This window comes from Schistocerca nitens, chromosome 3 (assembly GCF_023898315.1).
Source record: "Schistocerca nitens isolate TAMUIC-IGC-003100 chromosome 3, iqSchNite1.1, whole genome shotgun sequence".
Lineage (NCBI taxonomy): Eukaryota > Metazoa > Arthropoda > Insecta > Orthoptera > Acrididae > Schistocerca > Schistocerca nitens.
In genome coordinates, this window is record NC_064616.1 from 273,693,066 (window position 1) to 273,706,225 (window position 13,160).

The 13,160-nt window shown below is 41.8% G+C and overlaps 1 protein-coding gene across 2 annotated transcripts in view; it reads left to right on the plus strand.

Moving 5' to 3' along the window:
• The window catches only part of LOC126248241 (constitutive coactivator of PPAR-gamma-like protein 1 homolog), a 240,238-nt gene that overhangs the window by 196,133 nt on the left and 30,945 nt on the right, over positions 1–13,160 (plus strand). For both annotated transcript variants that reach the window (XM_049949081.1, XM_049949080.1), the window contains exons 15-18: positions 4,962–5,076; positions 5,400–5,703; positions 5,828–6,099; positions 6,812–6,961. In XM_049949081.1, the coding sequence (XP_049805038.1) occupies positions 4,962–5,076; positions 5,400–5,703; positions 5,828–6,099; positions 6,812–6,961 (841 nt within the window). The remainder of the gene's footprint in view (positions 1–4,961; positions 5,077–5,399; positions 5,704–5,827; positions 6,100–6,811; positions 6,962–13,160) is intronic.

A 13,160-nucleotide genomic window follows, 5' to 3' on the forward strand; every position in this document is an offset into this window, starting at 1 on the left:
ACACCATTTCAGGGAACAACTGGCAACTGGTGCCTTTCAGACGAGCCCTGTGATCAGCATTGTGATGGAGGCTCCCTGGAACATCTGAACTACTGTCTCCTCTTTCCAGATATGAAGATCCACTTCCTGCAACGGTGGCCCAGGTCTGGGGTTATGATTTCCACGCGCATATGGTCCTTTTTTTTCTGAATTCCTCTACCACCTCTTCTTCTGAACTCCGGCTTTCCTCTCTACCACCTCTTTTCCAGGCCCACTCATGAACACCTCTGTGGTGCATCCCCTGTCCAAAGATCTGTCTTGACCTATACCCCCTGTTGTTGTGCCCATTTGACTGTGGTAACATTTTGCTGGACTGACCTACCTAGCCGCCCTATGGTGGGCTCTTAATCCTCCTGACTCACTACTCCTGGTGCAGCAGACGACGTGGTTTTACAGTTCATTTGTAAAAGGTGTTTTAACCACTCTCTGTAAAGGAGGGTGCCTCAGCCTTGTCAGCCCATTAAGGGGTTGGCAGGACCCACTGTCACCTCCTCTGCCTGAATGGGCAGCAGCTGTCTGGACTTTGAGGCCCACACCAGCCCACGCCCTACATGCTCATATCCTCTTCTCCTTCTCCTCGTGTGTTTTGTTTGACGTGGTATTCTTCTGCTGTTTTCTTGTGCTTCTCCCATCCTGCTGTATTGCTAGTCTTTCCTGGGTATAATTTATGATGCAGTGGGCCTGCAGTGTTGAAGATACCTCATACAGACATATGTAATGAAATCCAAATTGCTGTTATAGGAGTTTAATATTTTATTGTGATGGATACATTTGGCTGGATTGCCATCTTTAGACCATCTGTGAAAGTCACATAATATTTATATTGTATTTTATTATAATGTTAAGTTATTGTATTTTCAGATACACAAATTTTGTACTTACATCATATATTATCAGTGGTCAGTGTCACTCTGTATTCTATTACACCGCACTATAATAGAATACAGAGTGACAGTTAACACTAATGATATATGGATGTAAGTACAAAATGTATATATCTGAAAATACAATAACTAACATTGTAATAAAATAAAATATAAATAATAGATAACTTTCAAAAACAGTCTGAAGATGGCAATCTACTCAAAATGTATCAATCACAATAAAACAGTTAACTTCTATAGCAGCAATTTGGATTTCATTACATAAATTTTCTGGGTGTTTTTGGGTAGGGGCCTCTGCTGAGTGGCGGGGGATATGTTCCCCATCACACTTTCTGCCTTTGGGGGCCTCTTACTGCTCCCTGGACTGGGCACCATGCCCACCTTTCTTCCTTACCTCTTTTTCTTCTTCCTTACTCCTTTTCTTCTTCCTTACTCCTTTTCTTCTTCCTTACTCCTTTTCTTCTTCCTTACTCCTTTTCTTCTTCCTTACTCCTTTTCTTCTTCCTTACTCCTTTCTCTAGGCTTTTTTGACCTTCGGTATATGTTAGGGTTTTCTTTCCTCGGGGTTTCATGCACTAGGCCGTTCTTTGGTATGTAGTTTTGTTGACTTGCCTGCTCCCAGTAGGAGGAACAGATAACATCGTAGTTTGGTCCATTTAACCATTAATTCAATCAACCAACAGCAGCAAACCTTTGATTGTTGTGGGCCAAGGCATGACACATTATCGGGGGAGTTAGAAAAAGTCATGCCAAGTGTTCCTGGACACTGTTACTGCCAGCCAGGATACATTGTTCTGTCGTTACCATTACACCATGTAGAAGGTTGAGTTGCACTTCGGATCGACTTATTCAGAGTATGATGTCTCCTCATTCTCCATGTGGGAGCTGGATTTGTCATTCTCTGAGACTCTTGATACTGCACCCGGTCATGACCAAATCCAGTACAGCATGTTGCGGCAATGAAGGAAATCGTCTTACAATGTTTTAAGCCCTTGCAGCTGACAGGCCAATAACCTGACCTGTGGCAAGAGAGAGTTTTGATACCTCTCCTCAAACCAGGAAAGGACTGAACATGTCCCAGTAGTTATCGAGAGTGTTGTCTTAATTAGCTTTGTAGGAAGATCCTTAGAGTGTGTGATCAACCGTAGTCTGGTGTGGATATTAGAGATCAGGGAGCTCATTAGCTTCTCTCAGTGTGGATTCGGGAGATATCCATCAACTGTCGACAATCTGACCCTGTTATAGGCAGAAATCCAGAAGGCTTCCCTATGTAATAGGCATTGCTAGAAGTATTTTTTGTGACACTAGTACGGCATACAACACTATTTGGAGGCACAGTATTCTCAGTCAACTACACAAATGGGGCTTCCATGGCCACCACATCATCTTCATTCGGTCCTTCCTCTCAGGACACCTTTTAGGTAGAGTGTCTGTGACATGCTGTCAGATAGTTTTGTGCAGTAGAATGGTGTTCAGCAGGGCAGTGTCGTAAGTGTCACTCTCTTTGCTATAGCCATTAACAGTATAATGTCCATAGTAAGGAGTTCTGTCATATACTTCTTATTTGTGGTTGATTTTGCAGTCTTCTGCTGTTCCTCCAATACCGCAGTAGCGAGTCGTCTGTTGCAACTTAACAGTGAAGATGTTGGAGGAGTAGGCTGCAAAGACTGGTTTTACTTTCCCTGCAGAGAAGTGAATGTGTGTTCATCTTAATTGTTCTCGTCGTATTTTTAATTTTTCTGAATTTTGACCATTCTTCCTTCTAAACACTCTGAGGTTTGTGGGCCTCATTTCATCACACCTAAAGGACCTGAAGGCACTGAACATCTTAAAATGTCTTATCCATGGATTTTGGGGAACAGACAGGGCATGACTGCTCCAGTTTTAAAGGGCCTTTGAGCGATCGCAGCTGGACTGTGGGTGCACAGCGTACAGGTCAGTGAGGCCTTCTCATCTGAAGATCATTGACAGTATATGTCATGAGGGGATCAGGCTGGCCACTGTGCTAAGGTTGGTGAACTGCGAATTACCATTTGGTGGCAACTTCTTATGGTGCATCAGGCATGTAGGTTCATTGCCACTCCCACATCCCCAACGTACCATACTGTTGCTCGTTCAGCTATGGAATGCCTCTTGACCAATCATCGATGCACAATGAGGCCCTTTGGGATCCACATGAAGCGTTGACATTATAAATGAGCACCACATCTTTGTAGATGTTTCCACAGATGGGTCTAAGCGGGTTATTCTGTTGGCTGCTGTGTTGTCTCCCCTGATTGTGTCCTCTGGATTTGGTTGCCACCAGATGTCAGTATCTTCGATGCTGAATTATCTGTGATCTTGAGAGCGCTGGGTCTTTCTCATCTGTTCCAAAAGGCATTAACAACCTTCATCTGGTTCTGGATATCAATATTTATTAACAGTAATTTACGCATACTCCAAATATGCATGGGTCACAACTCTAGAGGCTAAAGCAGGTATTGAAGTAACAGGTGCAGTTAGAAAAATATGAGGAGAAAGCAATCAGATTCCTTGTCACTTAGAACTGACTGGCTGTTATAATATATAGAAAAACAAAGCACTTCCACTCCAGTAGGGCTTGTCCTATTTGGATCCCTCAGTAAATTAATTAAATATACCAAAAAGAAAAATCACTTGAGGAAACTATAAAATTGCAGTGTGATGGAATGGCTGTCCAGTGCTTACCTTCATGAAATGAAATTCCCCTGCTCTGAATAGACATATTTAAAAGTGGAAATCATCTCCTAACTTACAGAACTATTAGGAAGTGCTGATAAGTTTAGGAGAGTTAAAAAGGAGGGGCAGGCTTTTCAGACCCCAGGATGGAGCTGAGAGGCCTCGCAACAGGTGGGCACTTGTTTTTGTCGATCAAAGTGATCTGCCACTCCTTTTCAAACTTCTCAAACTATGTGCCCCTTACCTCCCTGAGAAAGGAAGTAGCTAAATCTTTCACCTTTGCTTCTAGCATGTCCCTTATGATCAGTAGAGCTACAGCCTGTTTTTGCTGGAACCTTTTAAAAATTTCCTTTTCCAAATCTACATATTTCCCTTCTTGCTGATGGCTGTATTTTGTTGATTTTTGCACCCAATTTTAAAATCTCACCCAGGATACTGTTTCTTCTTCTTATGACTGTACATAGTGTGGTACAGGTAGTTTCTAAATCCGAAGCAATTTCAGATTTTGTATTGTATGGATTAGCATCCATCTCTCATATGAAATTGCTTTCTGATCTGGTGGGTAACTGTTCCTTTTTCTGTTCTCCATGGCTGATTAAAAACAACTGAAATAGAACCACTGTTCAACAATAAGTGTCAGCTGGCAACTTTTTAACTTGTCAGTTGTTACCAAGAAGGAAATTCACATATGAAAATAACAGTGCAAGGAGTGTCTGTTTCCATGTCTTTGTCCCTTGTCTTCGCGGCGCCACCCTCTCGCTCTATGTGCCTACATCAACAAAGTTAAAGAAAATATTAAAGGTCTTCTTTTCAAACAACATTGCTCATTACAGTTATGCAGAATTTGTTATATGTAGCAGCAAATTAAGTAGAACTGCATTGTGTATATATACAAGGTTTAATTAGTACATTTTTAAATTATATTTTTCTGGGGCTGACAAAACTTAATGTATAAATAAGAATTGCGCAGATTAGAGGTATGAATAAATCATGTTCGGCTGTAATTATATTTTTATTTGGTAACTAGGTCTTAAAACTTTCCAATGCCTAGAATGGAAAATATTTCAGTTATACCTGAATTAAAATAACCCGTGACTCACATTTCAGTGATTCGAGTGGTAGAGGCCAGCCACCAGACAATTGTAGGTATTGTTTTGAGCTCCACATGCTGTCTGTGTTGCCTGTATTGCAGGTACAAACTGAGCTTACTCAAGCTTGGCTTGCTGCGCACTGGCAACACTGCCCCCTGCTACTACAATCTGTGTTCATAAAGTAATTTTATTTGAGCTATATGTTCTTTATATAAATATTTTCCTAACAGTGCATATTTCTTCTTTCCAGATTTATTATGTCTCACCCAGAAAAAATTTTGTTGCATAAAATTGAATTGGATGTCTTCATTGCACAAGCATTTTCACCTGCCCTTATGAATGCACACCAACTGCAGGAACTACAGGTATTGTTTTATTGTAACCAGTGTTCACACTAATGAAAACTTAGGCATGTATTCATAAGCTCATAGTGTAACAGCATAGGTATCTTTTTAATCATAATAGTGTGATGCTCAGTACACTTACAATAAAAGATATCTCTAGTATAGACCCACTGCAATTTAGCAGCTATTAGCAAGATACATAGTTGTGTCTTCATAACCATTGTGTATAAGCCATTCCTTGAATTCGTGGTGGATTAAAAAAGTTCTCTTTTCATTAAGAAAGCTTAATCTTGTAGTTTTAAGTCTCTTATATTTCAATTTTCTCTTTCTGTTTCTGAAAACAGTTGCCGATGGTTACAAGTAGAGGAGTCCAACTGGCAGCACTTTTCATGCAGGGGGTCGAAACAGCGCTGTTGGCTAACGATGCTTGTGGAGCACCAATACCTTGGTTGATGTGTTGCCCATGGTTATTTTTTGATGGAAAACTCTTTCATCACAAACTTGCGAGAACTTCTACAGCTAAAAGCCTTCTCGATTTATGTGAACATCGATATGAATATGTTTTGAAAGTAGAACGTATGCGCCAAGCAATATTAGAAGGCCTTGATATAGACTATTGTATAGCATCTGTGCAGACACAACTATCAGGTGTGTAATAGAGATCTGACAGTATAATTTTAGTCATGTAACAATATTATTATGATGGTAGCATAATTTCTTTGCTTAATTGCATAACTGTTGTTGGTAATAATTACATTAAACTTCATGAAAGGTATGAGGGTTCGTCTACCACCTAACATAGCATCCCCACCTGGAGTTATACCACCACCAGTTCGAGCAATGAATGCAATAAATGTTCCTGAGCGTGTTTATGCACCACGTGGGCTTTTCCGCCGTACAGTGCCTAGTAGAGGTGGTCAATTGGAGATAGCAGGAGTGGTGGTAGGCAGCTGGGGACCTAATTATGGGACACGTGGTGTTCCACAAGCAACTGGTTCCTTTCCACCCCACAGGCCAAGCGGTGGCCGTGTTGTTCCGCCACAGGTAATGAAATTTTCAATAATTGGTCCGTTTGTATAAGATATTTGTGCTGAATAGTATATTTTCATTACAAGGTGTAACAGACTGAGGAGGGAAGACTATGGTTTGTTCAGTCATTTGTGTGTTAACGGAATTTATGAAGCATAAGAAAATATTGAACTTCTGGTTTCCAAAATTTCTCTGTTGTAGGAGCACTTCTGTATACCCTCACCACCATCCATCTCCACCCACCTCCTCTCCCTTTTCCCCACCACTTTTTCTAAATATAGAGATACATGACTTTTTTGACTTATAGTTTCTGTTATGTGAAAAAAATTATTAAAAATAATACCTAATTAGTAAGTTAAACCACATTTTTTTAGTGAAATACTTTTATTTCCCACAACTTTCAAAAGTGTTACCTAATGCTGAGAGTGATAAAAGCATGGAGTTTTCTAACCCTTTTCATTAAGATTAATATTTCATAAATACAGTTGAGTGTACAGTTACATAAACAACTGGTGCATTGTTCCATAGATCTAAAGTAAGGAAATTCTTAAGAGTTAAGTGATAGCTATGAATTTGCTTAGGAAAGTGTATGGAAACTTTGATTAAAAGGAATATTAACTTGCTTTATATTGTATTTGTGTGTATTTGAAGTACTATAAGTTCACCTGAAAAATATTCAAGGATGCTTCTTAATTATAGAAACTGTTCTTGATGTACACTAATTTAGGTCACTTCTGTGGGTGGCCCGAAAGCATACCGACAGGGGAACAACATGCAGGGATATCATATGAACTCACTCAATGGCCGTCCACCTACTTTCCAGACGCGTGCATCCAGTAGACATTTTGGAGTCCCTGGTCGTGGGAAAAGAAACCAGGTATTTCATTATTTTCAAGAAATGTGAACTGTGATGGTGTTTTGGTTGCAGTTGTAATTGTTGTGGCACTTACATTAGACAAGACTCAAAGTATTTGGTAATTAGGTTAGGTAGTAATTTGTTTTGCTCAAATAACTACCTGACAAATGCTCGTACCTCCAAAATTGCATGACAGGTGGAAAGTACTAGCCTACGCAATTAGTTACAAAGAAGAAACATGTTATTGACGCTGCTATCATCAACTCAGTGCTAGCCAAACATAGCTGGAGTTGCCAGCTCACTTGTTAATTGACAAGTCTAATCACTACAGAGCTACCATGAGCCACTCTTCCACATTGCTCTGCTTCTTGTACCACTATGATTGTACGTATGCATCAACATTGATTTGTCATCGTCGCCTATCTACTCTAGCCACGCAGTACCCTTCACTGGGAGAGGTGATTTTCCTGCCAAAACATTATTACATCCTCAATGTGCCATTGACAAATGTACACTGAATTGCTGTAAAATTGGTGTTATGGGAAATATTCCCATAATGTACACTATACAACATTTTAATTAATGTGGCTTTTCCGACATTTATTGGCAGTATATACAAAGCAATGACCGGATCCAGTTCTCGCAAACAATGATTTTAATAGGCAGGCTTCTTAACTGTAATACTTACCCTTGTGACATTGAGTTATGACACAACCATAACATTATTACAGTGGCTTCAGTTACTTAGGTAATTTCTCTTGATACGCAACACAAATACATGAAGAATCACTTTGACACCATGTACAACTAGTCAAAATTATTCATACATTAACTCGACAGAACAACTCTTAGAAGTTAATACCAGTCATTAATTCAAAAAACACACACACACACACACACACACACACACCAAAAAAGTTTTGCATCACCCCAGTTCCCAGAACTCCTGAAGATAGATAGACATTGACTGTGGATATTGTGTCACAGACACAGTACCTTTGACTGTTCAGAGATGTCACTAAACCCACCCAAAGATTTAAACAACCATGCATGGGCAGCGCCTGTTAGTTGGAGGGGGTCCGACAGCCAATCAGTTCCATTCATTCCACCAGGAAGGAGGTACACAGCTTGTGTTGTCTGTAGTTCAACCATGCCTAGATGGTCAATACCGCGGTTCGATCATCTCCCCATTGTTACTTTGTGCCAGGAAGGGCTCCCAACAAGGGATGTGTCCGGACATCTCGGAGTGAACCACCGCCATGTTGTTTGAACATGGAGGAGATACAGAGAGACAGGAACTGTCGATGAAATGCATCGCTCAGGCCGCCCAAGGGCTACTACTGCATTAGATGACCACTACTTACGGATTATGGCTCGGAGTAACCCTGACAGCAATGCCACCATGTTGAATAATGCTTTTCATGCAGCCACAGGACGTCGTGTTATGATGCATACTGTGTGCAATAGGGTGCATGACGCGCAACTTCACTCCCGATATCCATGGTGAGGGAAATATTTGCAACCACGACACCATGCAGCGCGGTACAGATGGGCCCAACAACATGCCGAAAGGACCGCTGAGGATTGGCATCACCTTCTTTTCACTGATGAGTGTCGCATATGCGTTCAACCACACAATTGTTGGAGACGTGTTTGGAGGCAACCCAGTCAAGCTGAATGCCTTAGACACACTGTCCAGTGAGTGCTGCAAGGTGGAGGTTCCCTGCTGTTTGGGGTGGCATTATGTGGGGCCAACGTACGCCGCTGGTGGTCATGGAAGGTGCCGTAACGGCTGTACAATGTGTGAATGCTATCCTCTGACCGATAGTGCAACCATATTGGCAGCATATTGGTGAGGCATTCGTCTTTATGGATGACAATTCATGCCTCCACTGTGCACATCTTATGAATGACTTCCATCAGGATAACGACATCACTCGACTAAAGTGACCAGCATGTTCTCCAGACATGAACCCTATCGCATGCCTGGGATGATGTGACCCTCCAACCACTCTGAGGGATCTACGCTGAATGGCCGTTGAAGAGTGGGACAATCTGGACTAGCAGCGCCTTGATGAACTTGTGGATTGTATGCCACGATGAATACAGGCATGCATCAATACAAGAGGACATGCTACTGGGTATTAAAGGAACCGGTGTGTACAGCAATCTGGACCACCATCTCTGAAGGTCTTGCTGTATGGTGGTACAGCATGCAATGTGTGGTTTTCATGAGCAATAGAAATGGCAGAAATGATGTTTATGTTGATCTCTATTCCAATTTTCTGTACAGGTTCTGGAACTCTCGGAACCAAGGTGATGCAAAACTTTTGTTGATATGTGTATTAGCAAGGCACAACATACACTTAGTGTGCAAATACAGGCTACCGACATGTAATTACAGTATTTACCCAAATTGAAGCCGACGTTGAATGCAAGCCATCCCAGAAATGAGACTTGGCGGGGGAGAAAAAATGGCTCATCACTTAAAGTATAAAGTTGCCTCACCTCTCAGGGTTTTCCAGAGAGTGGTACTAAATTGTAATAATTTGCATGGAATTAAATTTGTCTTTTTGACACTTAAAATTGCTGTTACAACACAAACACCAACAGCAGTGAGAATAGACGGTATCTATAGAAATTTTCCGAGAAGAAGTAGGGCTGCTGGGGCCACTAAGATGTGGACAGATGACACCTCAACACATGTTCGAGTTGTACGTCAGTCTTTCTACATCACTTGAATGTCATCTGAAGCATTTTTTTTCCTTTCAGTGAGATACAGTGTTTACATCCAAGAAAGCTACATTTTGGCCCGACAGAATATCACACTTGTTTTAAAGGAAATAATTTGGTGAAGAGCATGGCCATCTAGAATACAGGTGGCCGTAATTAGGAACTAAATGCAGATGAGCTGTGAGCAGTGATGTCACAGATGAGTCTCACCGCACTACATACTTGAACCATAGACCTGAAGACAGTTGGTATTTGTTGTTACGTCACTAATATTAGGTGCACATGTGCCAACAACTCTCAAATAGAGGTGGAGCTGTTGAACTGTAAAAATTCACATACCATGCGTGCTAAGTCTACAATTTTCGTAAAAATGTCCATATTGCTGGTCTGTATGTAAAGAGATTTATTTTTATTGGTATGGATATTTGAAAAACTGCTAAATTCATAGATCAGCAATATTAAATATGATTTTCCCCCATGATAAAAGAAAATTAACATTCAATACTCCAAACACTAGGACAATCACTTCTGTGCAAAAGAAAATTATTTATGGGGGCTTCTAATGGCATTTTTCAGAATGTTTTTAGACTTTGCCTCTAAATCTAAACCGCAGATGAATTTTTGGTTTGCAAACATGGTGTATGTTTTTCCACTTTTCAGTGCTTTAGGTGTTCAGAATATCTTATTCGAGACTTTGTGTGTCTTTCACAAGTATGCTGAATGACAGTCATTGAATTCTTTTCAAGGTCACTACAAATCATCTCGAGTAACAGAATGTTTCTCCCTTCATCTCGTATATTCGTAAAATTTGTCTGGTAATTCCAGTAACTTAAGACAGTGTGTACAGTACTGATACTTATCACATTGTTTTTGAGACAGGTCTAGTTCATTCACATGCATTCAACATATTTTTAGTAGCAAGAACCACATTGTAGCACTCATCTCCAAGCACATTCTATCCGTGTCTGATGACCATTGTTATTGCCACTGTGAACTCAGTGTAATGAGTGCTGTTGATATTTCCAACACTACTAGTAGCTCAGTCCATATCTGTTATGACAAGCAGTAGTAATAATTTCATTTATCAACTACTTTTAATCAACATAGTTTCAAACAGCACTAAATGTGCTGTTTGGATCTGTGCATTGAAAACTATAATCTGAATAATAAACCTACAAGAAGCACCGTCTGATTTATGATTTGTAAGACTGAGGCAAGCACTATGTATGTACTGCATAGACAACTAAATGAAAACTGAAAAATTAGAGTAGGAAAAAATTAATTAATAACAGTAGTGTAATCACAGGAGCTGGGGTGGTTCCAGCTTGCTATGTTATGTCATTGTTGTCTCGTCCTCCCACTCCACAATCCCTCAAAATCAAATTATACAGACAGGTACTGAGAAATGAAATAGCTGGCTGGATAACTCACTGCCAGAGAAATAGTCGCACGTCATTTTTATAAACATTTCAAAAATCGAGCAAAATTAAATCATTTTGACCTTGAAATGTTGCGAACACATGTACTACTGGAACTTTCAATGGCCATTGATTTTGAGTTACAACAAATATAAATTTTTGAAATAAAAAATCATATAGTAATAAAAAAGAATTTCAGAACTCTGCAATCTTTCAGTATATGGAACAGTTTTTTCCTTAATTGCACAAACTTTAAATTTTTCACTCATTTAGTAGCTTTGTTTTTTATTTTAAGAAGTTTTCTCATAATCCAAAGTTAAAATACACTCCTGGAAATGGAAAAAAGAACACATTGACACCGGTGTGTCAGACCCACCATACTTGCTCCGGACACTGCGAGAAGGCTGTACAAGCAATGATCACACGCACGGCACAGCGGACACACCAGGAAGCGCGGTGTTGGCCGTCGAATGGCGCTAGCTGCGCAGCATTCGTGCACCGCCGCCGTCAGTGTCAGCCAGTTTGCCGTGGCATACGGAGCTCCATCGCAGTCTTTAACACTGGTAGCATGCCGCGACAGCATGGACGTGAACCGTATGTGCAGTTGACGGACTTTGAGTGAGGGCGTATAGTGGGCATGCGGGAGGCCGGGTGGACGTACCGCCGAATTGCTCAACACGTGGGGCGTGAGGTCTCCACAGTACATCGATGTTGTCGCCAGTGGTCGGCGGAAGGTGCACGTGCCCGTCGACCTGGGACCGGACCGCAGCGACGCACGGATGCATGCCAAGACCGTAGGATCCTACGCAGTGCCGTAGGGGACCGCACCGCCACTTCCCAGCAAATTAGGGACACTGTTGCTCCTGGGGTATCGGCGAGGACCATTCGCAACCGTCTCCATGAAGCTGGGCTACGGTCCCGCACACCGTTAGGCCGTCTTCCGCTCACGCCCCAACATCGTGCAGCCCGCCTCCAGTGGTGTCGCGACAGGCGTGAATGGAGGGACGAATGGAGACGTGTCGTCTTCAGCGATGAGAGTCGCTTCTGCCTTGGTGCCAATGATGGTCGTATGCGTGTTTGGCGCCGTGCAGGTGAGCGCCACAATCAGGACTGCATACGACCGAGGCACACAGGGCCAACACCCGGCATCATGGTGTGGGGAGCGATCTCCTACACTGGCCGTACACCACTGGTGATCGTCGAGGGGACACTGAATAGTGCACGGTACATCCAAACCGTCATCGAACCCATCGTTCTACCATTCCTAGACCGGCAAGGGAACTTGCTGTTCCAACAGGACAATGCACGTCCGCATGTATCCCGTGCCACCCAACGTGCTCTAGAAGGTGTAAGTCAACTACCCTGGCCAGCAAGATCTCCGGATCTGTCCCCCATTGAGCATGTTTGGGACTGGATGAAGCGTCGTCTCACGCGGTCTGCACGTCCAGCACGAACGCTGGTCCAACTGAGGCGCCAGGTGGAAATGGCATGGCAAGCCGTTCCACAGGACTACATCCAGCATCTCTACGATCGTCTCCATGGGAGAATAGCAGCCTGCATTGCTGCGAAAGGTGGATATACACTGTACTAGTGCCGACATTGTGCATGCTCTGTTGCCTGTGTCTATGTGCCTGTGGTTCTGTCAGTGTGATCATGTGATGTATCTGACCCCAGGAATGTGTCAATAAAGTTTCCCCTTCCTGGGACAATGAATTCACGGTGTTCTTATTTCAATTTCCAGGAGTGTAGTTCAATTAATCATTTAGCTGTTGAGAGAAACAAAAGTCTCTCTTGTTTCAAACTCACTGTGCACATCTCATGGAGTCCACTCACTCTCCCAATCACTATTGTTCTCAACTTTGGTTGTGCCTAGCAACATTTCCATACACGGAATATTACGTATATTTTTCAGTTCAGAAGTACGTATCCTAACATAAGTGGATGGAGCTGCATCAGTTATTCAAATAGTCTCGCACTGAAATCAAATTATGTAACTGTCTGGAAATAAAATTTAATGAAATTTTTAATCTTTTACTTTTTGCTTCAAAATTTTATGATTTTATTGTTGT